Below are 24,457 nucleotides of genomic sequence, written 5' to 3'. Positions count from 1 at the left end.
GTGCGGCAGAGCTCGCGAGAGCTGACAGGGACATGAAAGAAGATTCTGCGATTTCAGTTCACATAAGGCTGTTCATGGTGAGAACTTTGGGCAAATGCTGGAAAATCTTTGCACAAAGACAAATGGCTTGAGTTCACTGATAATCATCCCATTATGTTCTGATGTATAGAAACATGAGGGGCTGGGGAATACATGAGAATCAGGCTTGGTCCTTATACCAGAACTCCCAGAGAAGCAATTGTCCTGCTATAGGGTAACAGCTGTCCTTGAGGCAAGCCCGGCTTCACAGGCATGAGACCTGTGCAGTCGAACAGGACCCTGTGCTCATAAGGTTACTGTACTTGGTTTAGTGTTCTGCTGTCACTGTCTTGAAATTCTAAATAATTTTATCTCTCAACTTGTGTTTTTTAAGTGAAGTCCATTGGGACAATGGAGATGCATGCCATATGTACGTCCCTCCCTGTTCCTTGTCACCTCATTCACATATATATAGCATTCATGGTACCCCATGAGTACAGAATCCAGTGGGTCCACAATGTATGGGAGTTCAGTGAGACTAAAATCAGGTACAAAGGAATTGTGTTGTGTAAGCCATTGGTTTCCGTAAAGTGTTGGTAGAATGTGTGTGCATCAAGACATAAAATAAAAGCAGTTAAGTAGGTTTTTTGCAGTGTTTCCACCATTCTTGTGAGAACAAAATCCATATGCATGTATGAGCTAGGAAATATGAATTGAGTAATTTCAATGATTCCACATATGAATTAAATGTTCTTGTATTTCATTCAAAACAGTAAAATTCATAATAATAATTTAAAATTTTAATTTTCCTTTACTTAGAACAACATTAAATAGCAAATTAAAAAAATACCATCCCAAGTAAAGAGAGGCTGGGACAGAAAGGAAAAAGCTTTATTTTAGTACATTTAATGGCAGTTTTCCCCTGCTTTTTTTGTGTGTGTGTGAGGAAGATTTGTGCGCATGTGTGTGTGTCTATTATTTCCCCCAAGAAAACCTCCTCTTCTGCCAAGAAAAAATGAGGGAGGGTTGGCTCAGCAGCACAGCAGTTAAGTTTACACATTCCGATTTGGTGGCCCGGGGTTTGCTGGTTCGGATCCCGGGTGTGGACATGGCACCACTTGGCAAAAACCATACCGTGGTAGGCATCCCACATACAAAGTAGAGAAAGATGGGCACGGATGTTAGCTTAAGGCCAGTCTTCCTCAGCAAAAAGAGGAGGATTGGCGGCAGATGTTAGCTCAGGGCTAATCTTCCTCAAAAAAAAAAAAAAAAAAAAAAGAAGTGAGGGAAAAAGGAAGGACTCTGTGAACAGAAAGGTGATGGAGACAATCTGATCGGAGGATGCAAGCTGATCAGAGATGAGCTTGGGGTGGGATTGCAGGCTAGGCTGAGGGAGAGACTGGGTGTCTTAGGGAGCTCAGGCTACCTGGTAGTAAAAAACAAAACCCAAAGTTTCTTATCATGCATGGCCAGTCTAGACAAGGCACCCGCCTTCCAAGCAATGGCTTAGACCCAGGCTCCTTGCAACATGTGGCTCCACTGCTGAGTCCCTCACTTCCTAGCACATCAATTCCACCTACTTTTTATTGGCTAAAACCAGGCACATGGTCCCTGGCTAGATGAAAGGGGAGCTGGGAAACGGAGCTCTCCTATTGGCCCATGTATTAGTCCGGGTTCTCCAGAGAAATAGAACCAGTAGGAGATACACACACACGGGATGCACAGACACACATATTTAAAGAGATTTATGATAAGAAATTGAGTGATACAATTATGGAGGCTTACAAGTCCCAAGATCTGAGCAAACTAGAGACCCAGGAACGCTGATGGTGCAGGTCCAATTAAAGTCAAAAGGCAGGAGAAACCAAATGTCCCAGCTTGAAGGCAGCCAGGCAGGAGGACTTCCCCCATGCTTGTGAAGGGTGAGCCTTTTTGTTCTCTTCAGGCCTTCAACTGATTGGATGAGGCTCACCCATATTGCAGAGGGTAATCTGCTTTACTCATCTACTGATTTAAATGCTAATCTCACCCAGAAACACCCTCAGAGACAGACCCAGAACAGCGTTTGACCAAAGGCTTGGGCACCTGTGTGGCCCAGTCACATTGATACACAAAATTAACCCAGGAGAAATCACGTCCCAGGAGGAAAATGAAAGGGTTTGATTAACACATGGCATTGTGTCTGCTTCAGAAGTGATGAGGGGAGAGGGAGCAGAGGGCTGGACGTGGGGAAGGCTGGTTTGCTGTAAAAAAAGAATGTGGTCTGTGGTGAGGCGGTTTTGTGAAGGGGAAGCACACCCTCTAGTGACCCTCTCAGCTCCAGCGCACGGGGAGCCTTAGAGGAGGGAATAGAGAGCAAACATTCCAGGTGTTATGGAAATGGTGGCCTGGCGGCTCCCACCTTCATATAATGGGAGAGCCCGGTGAGAACATTTTGTCAATTTGATGGTTTTGTTGAATTCCACAACACAACTAGGACTTGAAGAGTTGTCTACACAGCAACAACAGTGAAAAGAGGAGGGGGAGCCCAGCTACTCATGGAAAACCTGGCCTGGAGCCTTTTATGTGGTAAAGCTGGATACTCAGTTCTTGGGGAGTAAGCCTGACCACATATTCCCAGGAAACCTAATGAGTATGTTCCTCAGAGAGGCCAGAACAAGGCAAACTATTGGGAAGGAGGCCAGAACTTGGTAAAGGGTTAGTTTGGGAGGAGTGGAGCACTAGGTTTCGCGTGGATGTGAGACTAAGAGTCAGAGACAGCACGAATTAACTCTTCAGCCTTGCTGACACACAGGAGCCTGTGGTCCCAGGCTCTTTCTCTTTGGATCTCAATGGTCCAGTTTGTCCAGGCTAATGGAGCAGACATTGTCCGACAGATTTAGGGCAACTTCAGGAATCCACTTTGACAATCAAATCAAAAGTTTACTTATATAGGAAAACTCTGCAGTGATCACATATTTCGGTGGGAAGAACGCATGTGTAGCTATGTGTGTTGGAAAACAACTAGAGGATATAAAATAAAATATTAACCATGGTTTTAAAAAAGTTAATTTGAAATTCCATGTAGATACCTCAGAAATACACTTTCCCCATGCCATATAGCTAGGGTTTCTGTCCTGGTTAACAGCATGGTGCTGACGAAGACAAGATCCTGTGGTCTTGAAGTTTCACTCCTGAGTTAGAAGAGCTCATCTCAGTTCCACAGGAGGCCAGAAACAGTGGGTACGATGACCACTAGCCAAACTGCAGTCCAAGCTACTCTGAAGGATCCGGCTGAAAGAGCAAGAAAACCCAAACAATTAGGTGTCTTGATTAACGTTTTGAGAAGGGACAGAGATGCTGGACATTGGCATGGGAGGCTGTAGCTCAGGGGAATGTGTTTTTCTCCCTGAATCGAGGCCCAGTGTGCCTGGGACACCCTCTCCCCAGATATAAAGTATAAAGAGTCGGAAATCCCTTAAATGTCACTGGATTACCTGAGTCCTGTGCCTGAAGGTTACGTAACCTTGGCATGTCATGGGCCTGGGAAAGAATCACTCTTCTACACTGGACACCAGTACAGTAGGGCAGAGCTTCAGGTGTAGACAGATGACCACATAATGCTATACACAGCTGACTTTCACGAAGGACGGACTACTTCCCCTCTCTGCTTCTTCACTGCACTAACCGTCTGTACCAACTAGGAGGAAGAAAGGGAAGAAAAAAGAGAGATAGGAAGAGAGGGGAAGAGAAGAGAACAGGAACAAAGGAGGAGAGGGAAGGGAAGAGGACGGGAGGAGAGGGGAAGCAACAGAAAATAAAAAGAAATGAATGCTAAAAAAAGGAAGGAAGATGAGGGGTGCTTTTCTATGATAATTTGGGTGGCTAAAAAGTGACAAGATGGGTTTAGCCCTTCCAGAAAAATGGATGTCTTATTGTTTTCACCCTCTCTGTGGATGAGCAGCCACAGAGATTGTGTCTCTTCCTTTTTCTGGATCTCAGGATGTGGCATTGATATGAAGATGATGTAGTTCCAGCCCAGCCAACTTATGGTCTCATGGTCAGACACCAAACTGTCACATTGGCTCTGTGGTGGCAGAAAAGCAGGGCATATCAGGAGAGACTAGAGGAGACATGATCAGTTCGTTGGGAAGAATAAAGAACAGGATACAGGATTCATGCTCCACGTGTGGGAGCAGAAGCAGAGAAATCAGCATAAGTTGGGAGAGTAGACTGGGTCCAGGAAGATGGTGAAAGAGCAATGTCCCCGGGGCCATGGTCCTTGACGACTGGGCATGACAGGGAACTCAGGTAAATGTTGGTACCACAGATATGAGTTATTCTGGAAGGGTATGTAGACCAGGACTCAGGAACGTGATTTGAGGGGTGTGGAGAATACAGAGGCTGGAATGCTGGAGACAGTGATCCAAATTTATTAAGGGGTCCCCCAAACCCTTATTGTCTCTGGAATTGAAGGGACTGGGCCTAATTCAGCTACTATTCATTGAAGACTTGTCAGGCACTGTGCTAGGTAGGTTATCTGTATTGTCTCATTTAATCCTTATGACAGCATGAGATAAGATTATTTTGCCTGCTATTTGAGAATGACATGGGAGCTGGCCCTGTGGCCCTGTGGCCGAGTGGTTAAGTTTCCATGCTCTGCTTTGGCGGCCCAGGGCTTCGTTGGTTCAGATCTTGGGTGCGGACATGGCACTGTTCCTCAGGCCATGCTGAGGTGGCATCCCACATGCCACAACTAGAAGGACGCACAACTAAAATATACAGTTATGTACTGGGGGGATTTGGGGAGAAAAATCAGAAAAAAGAAAAAGAAGATTGGCAACGGTTGTTAGTTCAGGTGCCAAAAAAAGAAAAAAAGAAGGACGTGACTTGGAGAAGGTAAGGAACTTGCTTAGCTAGTAGGTGATAATACCAGGTTTTTGACTCCAAAACCTGTAATCTTACTGTCTGATCTTAGCTCCCCCACTATAGGACCTGCTGAAGCCTGATAGAGAGCAGGAGTGATGCTTGAGTGACTGGATCCTCCCAGGAGACAGAGGAATCTGAAACACGAAACCCAGAATTCGCCTTTCTAAATTCATCAAGGAGCATACATCTGGGGAGGAGAAGAGAGTCTCCACCTTAGGTTAAGGTGCTCACTCCCGTTCATGACTTGTTCTCACTCCTGCTCATCTTTTTGGCCCTTCTTTGCTGATATAGGCTGTCTACCAGAAACCCCCCTGTGCACCTGCTCAACATTGTCTGGACTGCTCTCCCACTTGCCCTTTTTCTCCCTGCTCACTCTGATATCTCAAAACATTCTATAATAAACCTGGCCTCAGATACTAGGACCATACATCGTTAGAGTGGGGGAGGAGAAGGGGACGTCCTGCGCCAACCACCCTTTGAAGGTGAGGACGCTGAGCTCCACAAAGGCGAGGTGAGTTTGGGGAGAGGTGGTGGCAGAGCCATGAGTGGAGCTCAAGACTGACAGATGCCTTTGGGATTCTCCACCAAGTTCTACACCAGGAGGCTGAATAGGATCCCCACACTTGTCTTCACTCAAGAGAAAACTAGTTACGTGGTGCCCACCACAGCTCCCTTGTGAATATTTCTTACCGGAGTCATGGGGCAAAGTGACTGGGACGGTGCTAGAACTGTTGCTCACAGGATTGCTGACTTCGCAGGTGTAAAACTTCGAGTAGTTTTGTGGCCCAATGGTGACATTGAACACACTAGTCTGGAGCTCTTTTGGAAGGGGCCCTGAGTCCCCACGCCAGCTGTAGTTTACAGACTGGTCTGGGACCACGCATGATATCGTCAGATAATAACAGCTGTTGTTCATTTTCTGTATCTTGATGTCTATGACAGGCTTAGGTACAGGATCTGAAGATGAGGAGGACATCGTGAGACAATGGATTTATGCATTTATGAGGCATTTATGCTGCAAGGATTTAGCCAACAAAGTACAAATGGAGGGGCCCCTGAGTGCTGTGGCAAGCAGAGTCATGAAGAAGAGGAGCCTATAGAGGGAGCCAACGAGCAGCTTCGATCTCCAGAGGCTTCAGACTGGAAGGCTACTCCTTGGGGTGAAGCTAAGCTGGATCCAGGAGGGGGAGCCATGCACCCAGAAATAAAATGGGGTTATGACCATCTGGAGCAGGAAGAATGGTCGCTTGTTGGCAGAGAGATCTGCTGAGGTCAGACTTGGAATGGTCACATAGCAGGTATTCTCTAAGCATTTGATGAAAGGATGGACGGATGGATGGATAGATAAAGCAGTTGTGAGAAAGGACCAAACATTAGCTTTGGAGTGAGACCAGTCCTGGTCCTAGACTTGGCTCTGGTGGAGAGTTATTAGGCAAGATCATTAACCTCTTGAACTTCCTCCTCCTTTGTAAAATGACTCTACTGCATAGCCCAGTGTTAGTAAGATAAAATGGCACCACCCATAAGGAAGTGCTTTTTGCAGAGTGTAAGTGCTATGTTGGAGGGCACATCCCATCACAATGTTGTCCTGCTGCCAGATGGGATGAGAAGTAATCTCAGCGTCTGTTCCTTCCTTGGCTAAGGCTGCTTTGCCTGAAATGCTCTGGGGTCTTTTTATTCTGGTCAAAGGGAAAGCATCTGCAGAATCAGTGCAGCTCAGACGTCATAGGATTATGACGGAGAACTGACCAGATCAGCACCTGCCTCTGGGTTGTATGTGTGTGGAGGGGCTATGGAAGCTCTGTGAAAGCTTCTCAGATTGCTGGACTCCTCCTGCACACTGAGCACTTTTTATACTGTTTGTCATCATTTCCTGTGGTCTAGCCTCACGTCGTACACATCTTCCGCATTTCTCACAGTGAGCAGCACTGCACACTTTGTGTAGGGGATTTATTGAGCCAGCTGGAGTAGTCTGGCTCCAAGATGCCCTCTTTGAGCTATCAGAAATTCCTGTGCTCGGGGCCAGCCGGTGGTGCAGAGGTTAAGTTCGCCTGTTCTGCTTGGGCAGCCCGGGGTTTGCTGTTCCCATCCCACGGTTTGGATCTATGCACGGCTCATTAAGCCATGCTAAGGCAGGCGTCCCATAAATAAAGTAGAGGAGGATGGGCACGGATGTTAGCTCAGGGCCAATCTTCCTCAGCAAAAAGAGGAGGACTAACGGCAGATGTTAGCTGAGGGCTAATCTTCCTCAAAAAAGAAAAGAAAAGAAAAGAAAAGAAATTCCTGTGCTGGACTGAAGGATGATTCTCCCGCTAATCACATCCTGAGGGGCTTCCCCTCAGGCGAATGTGCTGAAGCCAAGCCAGCTTGTGGATTTTAAAATATTCAGAAATTTTGCAAGCTGGTTGTGGAAACATTAATAGCTTGAAATTAGTTGTGGTGGGAGTATTTACCATAGACATTGGCAAATGATACAAATTTAGGCTTTTTTTTTTTTTTAAACACAATTGTAAGAGTCTTTGAACCTTTCCTGTTCCCAGGACCTCATGAATTCTCAGGGCATGTGACATGGAGGAAGTGAGCGAGAAGGGGACTCCAGCCTCCTAGACAAGGGACCACATTTTTGGTGGAACCTGAATATATACAACATTTGCACTGTTTTAGCATTTAAAAAATGTTTTACCTTTCATGATCTACTTTGATTCTCATAACATCCTAAAAGGTAGATATAATTATCCTCATAATATGATGAAGAGCTCAAGGCTCTGAGGCGTACACTGCTCTTGGCTGCCCAGCACCTCTTCTCTGATAATTGCACACCTTAACCCCAGGGAGGCCTCCCGAGGAACCATGTTTCTGCTTTATAACCTGATTCTTTGGGCCATAAATATTTGGATAAGGTACACATACCCAAACTAAGTTGGGTTAATCAGTTTCTCTCTCTTGAGAATTTAAACAGAGACACAAAAGTCTAGGCTTTGAGAGACAAGTCATTGAAATGGCAGGGACCCATAGGCACAGTCCACAGATTCCTGAGGCTGGGGTCTCCGCACTGGCCCTGGTTCTCACTTTTCCTTTCCTTCAGCCCTTCCTCTTCTAAACTCCTTGATTGCTTTCAATAGTCCTGGTTTCTTTAAATTCTCCTTTTTTGCTAAAGGTACATCGAATTAGTTTCTGTTTCTTGCTGTCAAAAGAACCTTACTTAATATGGGCACAGAGATGTTAAGATCTTTCTCCAAGGTCACACAGCTAGCAAGTGACTGACCAGAGTTTTGAATCCAGGTCTGTCTGACTCCAAGTATAATGTCCTAGTCCTTATTCCATATATACTATTTAGGCTGAAGCTCTGAGTGGAAGTTTGTGTCCCACCCATGTTGAAAGGTAAAGAAAAAAACTCTCCTCAGTAGCTCCAGACCCATCCTTTCTTTCTTGTACCTTTTTCTTTAAGTCTGATGAAGTCTTTGTTCAGATATATTATTAACACCAGCTCAGAACTGATTTAAGCTGATCACAGGAGAGTAAGAAGAGAAGAGAGAGGAAACCATCACTATTGTTTTCTTTCTCTTCAAATCTTAGACTCACTAACATCAGAAGACATTGTAAATATCCCAAGGCTATTTGGGTTCTCTTGGCCTGAGCTCACTCTCAAGTGGAATTGGCTCCAGGAGAAATGAATTAAGCCTGGCCTGGGATTTTTCTCTCCTCCTCCCACAGAGAGTCCCCATCATTCCCAGGAAGCCTCCCAGTGGTCCATCTGGGGTCCCGGAGTGGGGGCTTGCCCTTTGGTTCTCCTAACTCACCAAATACCTTCAGTGGAACCCGCCATTCCTCCTCGTTGCCGGTTACCTTCACTACCCTCAGGAGGTAGGTACTGCTGTCCTCTTTCTGGACGTTATGGATGTCAAGTGCACCATTTGTGAGGTCAAGCTTGACCTTGTCCTTAAATTTAGACTTGAAGTAGTTGGGTTCGCTGGACTCCTCATATTCTACAATCTTCTGTTCAGGGGTATAAAACCAAGTGAGCTTTTTGTACTTATCAGGCAAATTGGAAATTTGAAGTCTCACATTTCTGCCAGAGAGCGCGTTCACTGGAGATTCTGAATGACCTGCCAATGAGGGTCAGAGTGAGATCCATCTTAGAGAAAGCAGAGCGGCCCAGGTTTTGGCCTGGGCTGGTGGAACAGGGAAGAAGAAAGGGACTTGTGCGTGGGAGCGGTGAGTAGGGTCTTCATCAGAGGGCCTGGCTCCCTCATCAGGAATTCAATGAACGTTGGGGCTTGGGAAGTGGGAATGGGGCCAGAGGATGTTGCTTATAGTTCATGTAGTTCTGGCCCAGACCATAAATAAAAGCGACCTTGAGGCTGGCCCTGGCTCTCTCCCTTACTGTCATACTAGTAGATTTTCAAATAAATTGATGAGAAGTCATGAATAAAAGATGACTATTATGACACTGGAAGCAGAACAGCGGAGGATGAGGTGCCCAGGAATTCTCAAAAGAAGCAACATGAAAGTGTAGAGTATAGCATACAAGGTTTCAGATAGCTATAGCTGAAGGCAAAGCGGCCAAGGACAACCTTGAAATATGAACCTAGCAGCCTCAGATTCGTGCTTGAAAGTAGCAAAGGAAGCGTGAATTTTGTTGTGAAATATCTAATGAAAGGGTGCCCTGGAAAAGCAACATACACCTGAAGATAGACACAGTAGAAAGAATGCTTGATTGTTTACAAAAAAAGAGAAAGAAGAGATTCTAGTGTTCTGAAAGGACTCTATAATCCAGTCACAAGTTGAAGAAGAAAGATAGATTAATTTTACTAATATAGATTGCAAAATTAATGCAGAGACATTATAATACAATTTGGGGTATTAAGGTAGTGGTTTAGTCTGCTAACAGAGGCTTATCTGATATTTTTCTTATGTATAGTATATTTATATATTTTTTCAATTTTTAAAGTAAATTGACAAAATCTTGATTTGCATTCCTAACAATTCCATATTTTAGAAGGTAGGGGAAGCAACCTTAAAGAAAGCCACACTTCCGATTTAATTGTAACAGAAAGAAGTAGTTGGTTATGTGTCTGGATGCTTCGGATAAAATAACTGTGTTTGCGTGTAGTTTATAATAGAAAATGAAGCAGATCTTTCCTGTGCCTACCCATATTTCTTGTATCTAGAAAAGCAAAATTAAAATGGGAAAAATAAATCTGATCAAAGAAACTCATAATTTCACACCAAAGAGTCTACTCCGGAAAGAGGAAGAGGTTCTAAAGAGGCAGTTTTGATTACTCTAAAAACAAGTCACGTGGTTTCTAGTAAAACTATTAAGGAAGGAAGGAGGTGAGTTTTCAAGATATTGATATGGAGTCACCTGGAGCTCTCTGATGGGATCAACTGTTCAAGAATCCCGTGCAAAACTTTTAAGGATGTAATTTGGCAACGGATATCAAGACCCAGAGTTGTATCATGGGTGACAAGATGCACAGAGTACCATTTCTGAGATGCAAAGTCCAAGGAGTTTAACAGACCAGACTGCAATGAGTCAAGGACTACATGGGCGGCGAGGAAGAGGAGACGACAAAAGTAAACTATTTTTTAAAGACATTTCAGTGTGAGTGGGAAGGAGAATGGTAGGGCATTATGTAAAGCGGCATGAAAGGTAAAGAGAGTTTTTTGGTTTTAGTTTTTAATTTTATTTAAGGAGAAAAAAGACAAACTATGATAAATCAGGGGAAGGAGCCAGTGGATGGGGAGACATGAGAGAGAAGGAAGGTGACTCATGGGACTGGGCTAGAGGCAGTTCAGACAGAGTTCAAGGCACAGGCCTTGGCTGGGAGGGGAGGTACCTTATCCTCTGAGGGACAGAGGAGGAGGAAAAGACAGTTGGTGATGTAGAGTAGTTTGCAGTTTGGAGGTGGTGGGCAAGCAATTGAGGAGATTCCTGCCTAATGATCTCTAGTCCCCATTTCCTTAGTGACGTAGGAGACAAGTTCTTTCCTGGAGGACAGAGAACTGAGGTAAGGGGCCTTGATGGTAAGAGTGAAAGTTCCAAATAGGCACTGTGGGAAATGGGAGAAAGAATTTATCAGGGCCAGTAAGGCTACTCTGAGATCCCAACTTGACTGAAACAATGACTTACAACTTCCTCCCTCCCTTCCTTCTTTTCCTCCCTCTATCATCCATCCATCCACACTACATCATTTGACATCAATTTATCTACTCAACTAATAATTGTAGAGTAAGAGCATACTGTGTGTTAGGCTCTGTGCTAGGCACCATGCATACAATAAGATAAATATAGCTCCTTCCCTTAAGGAGCTTCCATTCCAGTGGAAACAGAATTAATCAGATGATTTCTCTACCGGTGATAAGTGTCAGGATAAAGAAACTATGGAATGCTAAGGGAGCACATCACTTGAATTTGGAGGTCAGGAATGGCTTCCATAGAAAGTGTGAGTACGAATTAATCTAAGTAGAAATTAGCCAGGGTAAGAAGGGATCTGGGAGTAACTCTTTCTCACTCGCCATTGTGGCTATTAAAGAGTTTTTAAAAGAAGAGTAAAATAAATAGATAACCATTTTAGGAAATTTATACTGATAGCAGTGTGAAGAAGACACTAGATAGAAGAATAGAGTGAAAAGAACAGTTAGATAGGCGTTGATTGTAATACTTAGATAAGAGGAAATGGTGACCGATCTAGGATAGGTGGTTTGATCTGGCAGCGGAGGCAGATGGAATTGGATATATCTGAGAGCTATTTTTGAAGGTCGAATTAATAGGACTTATTCATTGGACATGAGAGGCAAGGGGAAGAAGGGAGTCGAAGATGACTCCTAGACTTCTGGTTTGAGCCACTGGACAAACAGATACGCCATTTATAGAGACAGGAAATAGTGGAGGAACAGCAGATTATAACAATGTTTTTAAAGTATGCAAATGTTTTGGCACTCCTCCCATCAAGAGGTGAAGTCTCTGTCCCCTCTCCTTGATGAGTGCCTCAATGAATAGAATACAGCAGAAAGGAGACCCGCAAAGCTAGGTTAGAAAAGACCATGTAGCATTTGCCTGTTTCTCTTGGGACACTCCCCAAGGGAGGCTTCGGCTGTTGTGTACAGAGCCCAGCCACCCAGCTCTTTGAGTCTTGCTCAGCTTAGACACCAGCCACGTGCATGAAGAAGCCTGAGAGATTACCCCATGCTCCACCATGATCTGGTTGCAAGGGCGTGAGACACTCTGAGGTGCTGGGCACAGCCAACCCTCATATTCAATTATTTTAAGCCACAGTGTTGTGGTAACTTGTTACACAGAAATGGATACCTGGAACCAAGATGATGAGTTTGATTTTGGACATGCTTTTGGAGAGTCTGGAGATGTTTAAAAAGCAGTAAGCAGTTCAGGTCAGGGCTCAGGAGAGAGCTTTCGGCTTTGGAGTTCTCTTGTGCTCTTTCCAGGCTCTTATCTGTCTCAGACTGTGTATGCCACAATTGCAAAGCAATTTCACACTCTTTATTCCATTTGATCTTGATAGCAACCCCTTGAAGAAATGGGGAGCATATTATTATACCCATTATAGAGTTGAGGAAGCTGAGGCTCAGGAAGTTTTTATGATCTATAGAAAACCCTGTGGCATGGAACACAGATAGAACATAGGTCTTCTGAGCCCCAGTGATGAGGATTTTTAGGCTGCTTAATTTTAAAACAGTTTAGGATGAGGATTTTAGTTTGGTTACTTTTAAAACTGCAGATGAGAAGCAGACTCCGAGGACTGGAATTTTGCTTGCCCCTTTGAGAGACATTTGCGTTTGTGAAGGAAGGGGGGATGACCTTGTAGGGACCTGAAATTGGCCACCCCAGGATATGTCTCTTTGGCATCGGGACTGTTTGGGGCTGATTGCTTTTGATAATAGGGACAGGGAAGGAGGCTCTGGGGAACGGAACTTGCCCTTGTTGGGACACATTTACATTTGTAAGGTAAATCTCTATCTGTAAAAGGTGCCTCCCTCTCTGTACCAGGAAGAAGAAGGGAGATGACCTTGTCCCTAGAAACTCTTAATGGGGAAGGCAAGAACTTAAGTTGGTTGCTGTCTGGCAATCTCATGTAACTGATTTAGAGTGGTGGCTTCTAACCTTTCTAACCTTTACTTAATCCAATTTGATTCTTGTCTAAAAATCGTGGGATCACCCAATGACCAGACCCCACCTGCACTGATACCATTTTAACTTTTTTTCATGTTCTTTCCTTTGTCTCGTAAAGAGATGACTCACATAGCCATGCCTTATAAGATTAGCCCTAACTCTCAACTCGGGGCAGCAGCAGGAGTTCTGACTGCCCGTGGGTCCTGTCCCCAGGCACCAGCTCTGCCTGCCCATGGGTCCTGTCCCCATGCTATTCTATTCTCTAAATAAAAGAGCACTACTGCCAGATCTTAAGAGTCTAAGAAATCTTTCTTTCGACTCCTGGACTCACTGACCCCGCATCACCAGTACATGCTGTTTCCACCGCATTCTGCTAAGTGCTATGGGGAGACCAGGAAGATGGCTAGTAGTAGAGGATGCCCTGAAATCAGAGAGTTGAGAGACTCAAGTCTGAGGAGGGATGCAGGAAGAGATTTAAAAGTGCTTTTCAAATTTTTCCACAAATGTATCCCTTACTGCAGAGGACAGAACCACTATATCCCCAAGAAGATTTGGACGTATAGCCCTAAAGAAAGTTCTTTGAAATCATTCATTCATTATTTAACAATTATTTATTGAGTGCATGCTACGTTCCAGGTACTGTGCTAAATTCAGCACTGGACGTTGTCCTTATCCTCACGGAGATCAAGGAAACAACCAAACAAGCAATTCCCCAACCATGATCTGGAGGCTGAGGTTTCCAGGAAGAAGTCACATGCAAATGGAGGCCTAAGGGAGGGAAAGAGGAGGGTGCCGGAAAGGCTTTTTACTAAGACCTAGAGGTAAAAGAGAAAGCATCTCCTTCAAGTCACACAGCAAAGTTAAATTTAGATGGAATGTGGTTAGTAGGGGGAAGTCACAAATGGAGGATAAGACAACCATCTATGGGCATAATCTACGCACAAAGAGATTTAGACAACTGACTTCATGTCTAGAGACTCCTGAGATATTCCAAGAAGAGAGGCCCTAGACAGTGGGCAGCTGTAACAGGAAAAGAAAGTTAGCTCAGTTCCTGGGCACACGAGGGGAACCCGAACAAGCCCATGGCCAAGGAATGAACCTTAACTCTTAACAACCCGTTGTTTGGGGGTTCCTCCGGTACTGAGGCACCTCAGGCCTCTGCTCAGACCCTCATTCAGAGACCGTAGACAGAGCCATCCTTTCCAAATTTTCTTTCCTACAGTTTTGATCTCTCTTTGGGACAATGACAACATCATTTATTTACCTCGCCTCAGGACACAACTCCCTGCAAAGCAGAGGTCTCAAAGAATGCCTCAGACAGCACAGTGTACCTGAGTACAAAATGTGGCCATTTCAGTGTAGCGCTTCCTCTTATTCAAAATGCAAAAGAACTTCACAGAACACAACCAGGGGACTAAATACAAAGGGCTTAACCCTCCATCTCCCCAGGGTCCTGTTTTTGTCTTTCCCTTGGGAAAAGAGATGGAGCCCGAGTCTCCAAAGCTAAAGGAGCCCCTCCAATTGGCCACAGCCCTGCTACCGGGATGGAAGTATCTGCTCCTGGAGACCATACTCCATTTCCAGGGTTGAGCCACACGCCATATTTCTTTTTGCGCCTGACCATGCCCTCAGCACACAATCACAGGCAGACAATTCGTGGAAAGTACCTTGAATGCTGGTCGCCAGGAACCAATGAGGCAGCAGCAGAAGTTCCAGAGCCAGACACCACTCCCGCCTTCTGGAGCACATGCTACTCTCCAGAGCTTCCCAGGAATGCTGGAGACAGGCTAGAACCAGGCTAGAAAGGGACCTACGGCTCCAGTGATCTTGAATTCGTGGCCTGAGGTCGAGCAAAACACCCAGTCACATTTTGTCTCTACCCAGCAATCGTGGGTGTGGCCTGGAAGACCAGAAACAGGAAGCACTAGAGGTTTTGTCTGAGAGTCCCACGGAAATGAAACGGGTAATTTTGTTTGCATGTGTGTTGCTTCTGATTTCTGAGGAGAGGGTCCGTAGCTTCCATAGGATTCTCAGGAGGGTCAGTGCTCAGCAAAGATTAAAGGCCCCTGATAGAGAATATCTGCTTTTGGTTTCCCAGGCTAGAATCACCCTAATTAAGCCAGAAGCTAAAACTAAGAGGTGTCCACCCAAGCTTGCAAGGGATTTCTGGGCTGAGCCAGCTGTAAGTCATGCGAGGAGTAGACCATGTGTGGGTAAGTCTCATTCAGAGCAGAAAGTCTGGGAAATCAGATCTACACAGCCTTACTGCTGTATCTCCCACTCCCTAAGCCCCACCCTCAGGCTCTTCCTCCCTTCTGATAAATTCACTGTTTGAACCTTTGCATCAGCCTACCCACTAAACATTAGTGGAACAGTAAGATAACTAGGCATGTTGGCCCAGTGGCCCAGCGGTTAAGTTTGCACTTCTGCTTTGGCAGCCCAGGGTTCACCAGTTCTGATCTCTGGTGCGGACATGGCACCGCTTGTCAAGCCATGCTGTGGTAAGAGTCCCACATATAAAATAGAGGAAGACGGCATGGACGTTAGCTCAGGGCTGTCGGTGTCGCAATCCAATGTACACATCAGGATAGATGCGGAGAGTGCTGATGGCCACTCTGAGTTTATTATAACCAGCGTTTCAATATATACATAGCTTACATCTGTTAGACATACACAGGTGATCTATTCTTAGTGATTTCTCAAGGAGCCCTCCCTTGGCCTCTGTTTTGATATTATCATGTTATTGCTGTGCTCCTATATTTTTATCTCGGAGCAGGCAAGGTCTCTTAGGCAACGGTCCCTCTTGCTCCCGATATCGATATAGTTTCTCCATCTGTGCCCCCGGCGGCCGCTGCCTGGCTTAGGTTGCCCCCCCAGGGGGTCTTACCTGTCATTGGCTAACCGGCCTTCTCACCTCCGGGTCACAGTTTGTTGGCAAGCTTTTTCCAGTGATTATTAACCCTTCCTGTGTCAGGGGCGGCTACAAGGGCCAGTCCTCCTCAGCAAAAGGAGGAAGATTGGTGGCAGATGTTAGCTCAGCTAATGTCAGCTAATCGTCTTTAAAAAAAGAAAAAAAGTAAGATTACTTGGCCCAAAGGAATGGATTCCCTACCCTGTGGTCTAAGAAATTTCAAGCCCATCCCTCTTTAATTTAAATGAATTATTTGCTCACCTGGGCACTTTGGCGACCCATAAAGCAAGCCACAGTCCCTGATACAGCGTATTTGTAATTATTTCAGAATTGGGGATATTCCTGATTTTCAACATGGAGGTGACCAGTAAAAACACTGCTCTCTTCAATCTGTGAACTCCTGAGGAACTCCTGGGGAAACTGAGTCAGCTCAATACCTGAAGTTTCATATGACACCCCATACACTTGGTTACATTGGAGCCCTGCGAGGTGAGAAGGGCAGGTACTATACCCTCCCTTTTTTAGCTGACGCTTGGGGCCAGACTTGCCCGAGGTCATGCTTCAGCTCCAGTCTTCAGCTCTTCCCCCAGCGTGGGCTACAGTAAATCTTTGGACTAGAAGAGAAGATGAGACAGGAGTGGAATGAGCAAGGTTGAAGTGGAGTTAACTAGGGAAGATTTTAAAGCAAATCACGAAAAGGGAGCACAAAAGCTGAGGTCACAAGAGTGGGGAATCAGGCGGGCTTTGCTCAGACCCTGACTCCTCTGCTGAGTTACCACAAGTGCTGCTGCCAGTGTTTTGCTAAAGCATTTGGGGCGTTAACCAGCACAAAAATAACAAAACCTATTTCCAACCCTCCTGGGAGGAGGGGCACTACCGGCCGGCTGGGCTCAGTAGGGGGCGGTACAACCCTGCGTGTGTCTGCGTAGGCTCCAATTGGACAAGAGTCCCCCGTAAGGCTGAAAGAACAGGAACCAAGAACAATATCCTCGGGATAGACCTAAGCTTTAAGAGGCAGGCAGAAGACAGGGATTCTGAAGAGGAAGAGGAGAAGGATTTGTCGGATAGACAGAAGAGAGTCTAGGAGAAAGTGATGTCTCAAAAAATAAGCGAAAGAACTTCAGAACTGTATCCAGATTAGCAAAAAGTGTGTCCATTGCATTTAGTCATTGTGTGGTCACTAGTAACCTTGACCTTGATGAAAGCCATTTTAGTGGAGGCAACAGCCAGATTCTCCTTTCCTCTTTTCCTTTCTCCCCCCTCGCTATATCTATTGGCTATATCTTGAGATATATCTGAGGATGTAGAAATGAAAGCCACACTGCTACCTGCTTTTAAAGCAACTCACAGTCTCATGGAGGAAATAGAGAAGCAAAGCATTAAAATGCGGTTGTGAAACAGGGAACATAGCCCACCTGATAAAAACCGCGCATGGTCAGATGAGGCTGCTGAGAGGGAAGTGAATAGCTGTGGCTCCTTTGAAGAACAGGGGAAACATATTACGTAAGGAAGATGAACGTGGATAACATCCGAGAAGCCAGAGAATGGAGGATATTTTAGCGTGGCTGAAATAAAGAAAAGACTGGAAAGGAACCCAGTTCCGGATAGCTAAGGCTTTAGTGTGCATGAGGATGAGGTTTTGGATTCTATCCTGAAGGCTTTCAAGGGGAGGTAATTAAAGGGTTTTGAGTAGATGAGTGACATACTTCAATTCACAGATTAGCAGGAAAACTGATGAAGAGGAGAATGAGACTAGAATCAAGGAGACCTTAGACAGCTATTGGAAGAAGCCGGCTAAGCAGTAATGAAAGCCTTAGCTGAAGCAGGGGTGGTGGGATGATGAGAAATCAGAGCTAGAACTTGGTAGCTGGTTTTGTATGGGAGTAGAGGGAGAGAGAAAAGTGAGTCTGGTTGCTGGCTTCAGGATGATCAATTCAGTGGATAGAGAAGGGACAAGTTGGGACATGAGAGATAAGTTCAGTTTTGGATATGTTAAGATTAAGACGTTTAAGACACAGTTGAATATGTGGATCTGGGGCTCAAGAGAGAGATCTGAACTACATATCAGATATATGAATAATCAGTGCACAAATTATGGTGAAATCATACCATGTAGAAACTCTCTGGAGAAGAATATGTAAAGTGAAAAGGGCGTTGAAAAGGGAGCTCCCTGTGTCTTAGTCCATCTGGGCCACTAAAAACAATACCCTAGACTGGGTGACTTAACGTTTATTTCTCACAGTTTTGGAGACTGGGAACTCCAAGATTAGGACACCAACAGATCCAGCATCTGGTGAGGGGCCCACTTGCTGGTTCACAGAAGGCTGTCTTCTTGCTGTGTCCTCACATAGTGGGAAAAGGGAGGAAGCTCTCTGGGGCCTCTTATCAGGGCACTAATCCCATTCATGAGGGCTCCACCCTTATGACCTAATCATTTCCCCAAACTGCCACCTTCTAATACCATCACTTTGGGGATTAGGTTTCAATATATCAATTTGGGGGTGGGGGGCGGGACACCAACATTCAGTCTATAGCATCCTGGTAATACCAACATTTAGGGAATGATAATGGACGAGGCATACACAAAAGGAGACTGACAAAGATTTGCTCGAAAAGTAGGAAGAAAATTAGAGCATTTTAAAGGAAGTCAATAGGAAATGAGAGAATTTGAAGAACTGAGATGTTAACAACGTCAAATGCTGCAGAAATGAAATGTAATAAGGTTCTGGAGATGTGTCCACTGTAAAGTATATAAACAGGTAATTTACAGAATAAGAGTAAGAAAATGCCCAAGAAACATGAAAAATGCACATTCATACTAGGAATCAGGGAAATGCAAAGGAAACAAATAATGATAGCATTGCTTATCAAATTGGAAAAAGTAATTTAATTGATAGATTCCAGTGGTGACAAGATTAGATTTCTAGTTTCCTCTGAAACTAGACATGTACACTCTTTATTGGAGTATAAATTGGTGCTGTCTTTTTGGAGGGACATTTGATGTTACTTGTCAAAATTTTAACTACGTAATAACCTTGGTACTCTGTTCTACTTATAATAATCTATATAAAAACACATTGGCACGATTGCACTAGGATAAATAAAACATAAAATGGTGTTCATTACAACATAATTTATAGTGGAAGAAGTTGGAAATGACCTACAACACCAGTCAATAGGAAGTTGGATGAAAAAATTACGGTAGAAACATACCGTGGGACAATATGGAACTGTAATACAAAATGACATAGAACAGAATGTATTGATTTAAAAGAAATGTCCATGATATACTGCTGAGGAAAAAAATTGCAGATAAATATATATGACAGATTCCTAATTTTGTTAAAATCTGTGCTTGTAGGGAGAGTTGTGTATAATATGGTTTCTATGTATATAAAGAGATCTGAAATAATTCACATAAAATTGGAAACTCATGTCTAACTCAGGAATGAGGTGGAGAAGTTTAAGTAAAGCTTTAATCCTTCATTATTTGATTTTTTACAATGCACGTTTTCATCCTCTTCCTATTCTCATCTGTTACTATGTATTCAAAAGGAGTAAGTCTCCATTGAATTTAATAAATCAGCAATATCAAATGATTTGTGGGAAAAATCTCAGTTTGCATTGACTTGAGAAATAAATGAGAAGTAAAAAAGTGGGTACAGGAAGTCTAAATTTAAAAAAAAAGTGCATGGGGCCCATGACCGAGAGGTTAAGTTCGCACACTCTGCTTTGGCGGCCAAGGGTTCCTCCGGTTTGGATCCTGGGTGTGGTCATGGCACCACTCATCAAGCCATGCTGAGGCGGCGTCCCACATAGCACAACCGGAGGCACTCACAACTAGAATATACAACTATGTGCTGGGGGGCTTTGGGGAGAAGAAGAAGAAAAGAAAAGAAAAAATGATTGACAACCGATGTTAGCTCAGGTGCCAATCTTTAAAAGAAAAAAAAAGTGGTGAACAGTGTGAAGAGAAGGAGCCAATAGCAACTTTTGGACCAGCCAAAGCCTGTCATCCATCACTCATCCTCACGCAGCATTTATGTCCTACCACCACTGCCACCATGCTCAAGAGCAAGGTTCATGGGATACTAAAGATGATAAAGCCAAGACGGATCACAGAGAAGGAACAGCTTATCTGCTAAACCCCTCCTGCAAAGCCGGAAAGCAAGCCTGTACAAGATTACAAACATCTTGTGACGTAGGGAAACTAACTTTTTTTATGTTCTTTCCCTTAAGCCCAAAGATGCCCTCCCAAATCAAATGTATTGGCCACCAGAACAAGGCAATCTGGGTTTTCCAGTGACAATATCTGAAGGGCATCACTTGAGCTGTGAGTCCCTTTTTTGGTTGTGGAGACTGAGAATTCTTCTCCTATTTTATTTCATCAAAATTAAAGTTGACTCATGAAATGTTAACAAACTAACTGAAAACGACTTCAAGGGTGTTTTGGGCCCAGGTGGATGCCATGAACCTGTCCAGGTGCCAGCCCACATAGTGATGTGTGTTCCTCAGAAGAACTCAGTGTGGCTGGAGGAAGCTTCTCCACTGGGGCTCTGGGAATTTATTCTAAGGACTCAGCGGGAGTTGGGTCAGAGCCCCAGACACTGACTGAGTCATGTTAGCCAGACTGTGATGGTGCCTTATCACATGAAATATGAATAAGCCTGAACTGAGGCAAATACCCTGTGAAATAATAAGACAGAGAGACAGAGAGAGAGAGAGAGAGAGAGAGATCTAGCCCTCGTTCCTGACACAGCATTCCTAAAATCTTTCTAAATAGGGGTGCTAGGAGCATCTTTCATTCTAAAATTTAGTCTTTGACCTCAGTTCCTGGCACAGTGCTCCTAAAACCCTTGTAATTTCCTAGGTGATACAGCATTAGGAGCAACTTTTGTTCTAATATTTGGTCTTTGACTCTGGTTCCTGACACAGGGTTCCTAAATCTCTTTGAATGTCCTGGGTGATTGCAGTGTCTTTTGTTCTAATGAGGCAACTCTTGGTGGGCTCCTGGATGGGGACGGATCACCAGGAAAATCAAGCCATGATTAGAAGATTAGAATTTTCCACCTCATCCCCCATTCTCCAGAGAGGGGGGAGGGGTGGGAAATGGAGTTAATAATTGATCATGCCTATGTGATGAAGCCTCTGTAAAAATCCCAATAGTATGGAATTCAGGGGGCTTCTGGGTTGATGAACATATCCACGTACCAGGAGGGTGACATACCGCAACTCCATAGGGACAGAAGCTCCTGCTCTGGGACCCTCAGACCTTGCTCTACCTTTTATTTTTTTTTTTCCTTTATGGTTAGTGTTTCTTGTATCTTTTTTTTTAATTGAGTTAATGATAGGTTACAATCTTGTGAAATTTCAGTTGTACATTAATGTTTGTCAGTCATGTTGTAGGTGCACCACTTCACCCTTTGTGCCCACCCCTCACCCCACCTTTCCCCTGGTAGCCACTAAACTGTTCTTAGTCCACATTTTTAAATTCCTCATATGAGTGGTGTCATACACAGATTATCCTTCTCTAGCTGGCTTATTTCACTTAACATAATTCTCTCAAGCTCCATCCATGTTATTACAAATGGAATGATTTTGTTCTGTTTTGCAGCTGAGTAGTATTCCATTGTATATATGTACCACATCTTCTTTATCCGTTCGTCTGTTGATGGGCACTTAGGTTGCTTCCATGTCTTGGCTATTGTAAATAATGCTGCAATGAACATTGGGGTGCATAGGACTTTTGGGATTGCTGACTCCAAGCTCTTTGGATAAATACCCAGTAGTGGGATGGATCATATGGTAGTTCTATTTTTAATTTTTTGAGGAATCTCCATACTGTTTTCCATAGTGGCTGCACCAGTTTGCATTCCCACCAGCAGTGTATGAGGGTTCCTTTTTCTCCACAACCTCTCCAACATTTGTTACTATTAGTTTTAGATATTTTTGTCATTCTAATGGGTGTAAGGTGATATCTTAGTGTAGTGTTTTGATTTGCATTTCCCTGATGATCAGCGATGATGAGCATCTTTTCATGTGCCTATTGGCCATCCGTATATCTTCTTTGGAGAAATGTCTGCTCATGTCTCCAGCCCATTTTTTGATTGGGTTGTTTGATTTTTTGTTGTTGAGTTGTGAGAGTTCTTTATATATTATGGATATTAAGCCTTAGTCAGATATATGACTTGCAAATATTTTTTTCCGAGTTAGTGCGTTGTGTTTTTGTTTCAATCCTGTTTTCATTTGCCTTGAAGAAGCTCTTTAGTCTGATGAAGTCCCATTTGTTTATTCTTTCTATTGTTTCCCTTCTCTGAGAAGGCATGGTGTCCGAAAAGATCCTTTTAATACTGATGTCAAAGAGTGTACTGCCCACGTTTCCTTCTAGAAGCCTTATGGTTTCAGGTCTCACCTTTAGGTCTTTGATCCATTTTGAGTTTATTTTGGTGAATGGTGAAAAAGAATGGTCAATTTTCATTCTTTTACATGTGGCTTTCCAGTTTTCCCAGCACCATTTGTTGAAAAGACTTTCTTTTCTCCATTGTATGCCCTCAGCTCCTTTGTCGAAGATAAGCTGTCCATAGATGTGTGGTTTTATTTCTGGGCTTTCAATTCTGTTCCATTGATCTGTGCACCTGTTGTTGTACCAGTACCATGCTGTTTTGATTACTGTAGCTTTGTAGTATGTTTTGAAGTCAGGGAATGTGATGCCTCCCGTTTTGTTCTTTTTTCTCAGGATTGCTTTAGAAATTCGGGGTCTTTTGTTGCCCCATATGAATTTTAGGATTCTTTGTTCTAATTCTGTAAAGAACGTCATTGGGATTCTGATTGGGATGGCGTTGAATCTGTAGATTGCTTTAGGTAGAACTGACATTTTAACTATGTTTATTCTTCCAATCCATGTACATGGAATGTCTTTCCATCTCCTTATGTTGTCATCCAATTCTCTCAGAAACGCCTTGCAATTTTCTTTATATAGGTCCTTCACTTCCTTAGTGAAATTTACCCCGAGGTATTTTATTCTTTTTGTTGCGATTGTGAATGGTATTGTGTTCTTGAGTTCTTTTTCTGTTAGTTCGTTATTAGAATATAGAAATGCTACTGATTTATGCAAATTGATTTTATACCCTGCAACTTTGCTGTAGTTGTTGATTACTTCTAACAGTTTTCCAATAGATTCTTTGGGGTTTTCTGTATATAAGATCATGTCGTCTGCAAACAGCGAGAGTTTCACTTCTTCCCTCCCTATTTGGATTCCTTTTATTCCTTTTTCTTGCCTGATTGCTCTGGCCAGGACCTCCATTACTATGTTGAATAAGAGTGGTGATAGAGGGCATCCTTGTCTCGTTCCTGTTTTCAGGGGGATGGCGTTCAGTTTTTGCCCATTGAGTATGATGTTGGCTATGGATTTGTCATATATGGCCTTTATTATGTTGAGGTAGTTTCCTTCTATGCCCATTTTGGTCAGAGTTTTTATCATAAATGGCTGTTGGATCTTGTCAAATGCCTTCTCTGCATCTATTGAGATGATCATGTGGTTTTTATTCCTCAGTTTGTTGATGTGGTGTATCACGTTGATTGATTTGCGGATGTTGAACCATCCCTGTGTCCCTGGTATGAATCCCACCTGATCATGATGTATGATCCTTTTGATGAATTGCTGAATTCTGGTTGCCAAAATTTTGTTTAGAATTTTTGCATCTATGTTCATCAGTGATATTGGCCTGTAGTTCTCTTTTTTCGTGGTGTCCTTGACAGGTTTTGGTATCAGCGTGATGTTGGCCTCATAGAATGTGTTAGGAAGTGTTCCATCTTCCCTAATTTTTTGGAATAGCTTGAAAAGGACAGGTATTAAATCCTCTCTGAAAGTTTGGTAGAATTCCCCAGGAAAGCCATCTGGTCCTGGGGTTTTATTCTTTGGGATGTTTTTGATTGCTGTTTCAATCTCTTTCCTTGTGATTGGTCTGTTCAAATTGTCTGCCTCTTCTTGAGTGAGCTTTGGGAGATTGTAGGAGTCCAAGAATTTATCCATTTCCTCTAGGTTATCCATTCTGTTGGCGTATAGTTTTTCATAGTATTCTCTTATAATCCATTGTATTTCTGCAGAGTCTGTTGTTATTTCTCCTCTTTCATTTCTGATTTTGTTTATTTGAGCTTTCTCCCTTTTTTCTTTGTAAGTCTGGCTAGTGGTTTGTCAATTTTATTTATCTTCTCAAAAAACCAGCTCTTTGTTTCATTTATCCTTTCTACTGCCTTTTTTTGTTTCAATAGTATTTATTTCTGCTCTGATTTTTATTATTTCTCTCCTTCTGCTGACTTTGGGCTTCATTTGTTCTTTTTTCTCTAGTTCAGTTAGGTGTAGTTTAAGATTACTTATTTGGGCTTTTTCTTGTTTGTTAAGATGTGCCTGTATTGCGATGAATTTTCCTCTTAATACAGCTTTTGCTGTGTCCCATATGAGTTGGTATGGCATGCTATGATTTTCATTT

At 43.6% G+C, this 24,457-nt stretch overlaps 1 protein-coding gene across 1 annotated transcript; it reads right to left on the bottom strand.

Annotated features, from left to right (window-relative positions):
- Positions 1-1,748: 1,748 nt before the first annotated feature.
- On the bottom strand, positions 1,749-14,951 carry CD48 (CD48 molecule). Its single transcript, XM_046680255.1, has 4 exons — positions 14,725-14,951; positions 8,727-9,032; positions 5,617-5,883; positions 1,749-3,291 (listed from the first exon to the last, which is right to left on the bottom strand). The coding sequence occupies exons 1-4, from the start codon at positions 14,804-14,806 to the stop codon at positions 3,212-3,214; spliced, it is 735 nt and encodes a 244-aa protein (XP_046536211.1). The 5' UTR covers positions 14,807-14,951; the 3' UTR covers positions 1,749-3,211.
- Between the last annotated feature and the right edge of the window lie 9,506 nt (positions 14,952-24,457).

The sequence above is a fragment of the Equus quagga genome, chromosome 13 (genome assembly GCF_021613505.1).
Source record: "Equus quagga isolate Etosha38 chromosome 13, UCLA_HA_Equagga_1.0, whole genome shotgun sequence".
Classification (NCBI taxonomy): Eukaryota; Metazoa; Chordata; class Mammalia; order Perissodactyla; family Equidae; genus Equus; species Equus quagga.
This window is presented reverse-complemented; position numbering and strand designations above follow the sequence as displayed.

Coding starts and splice junctions, on each gene's coding strand:
- CD48 (XM_046680255.1), bottom strand. CDS start 14,806: ATGTGCTCCAGAAGGCGGGAGTGGTGTCTGGCTCTGGAACTTCTGCTG. Junction 5,884..8,726: donor GGTTCCACTGAAGGTATTTG/GTGAGTTAGGAG, acceptor CCTCATCTTCAG/ATCCTGTACCTAAGCCTGTC. Junction 3,292..5,616: donor CACTTTGCCCCATGACTCCG/GTAAGAAATATT, acceptor TTGCTCTTTCAG/CCGGATCCTTCAGAGTAGCT.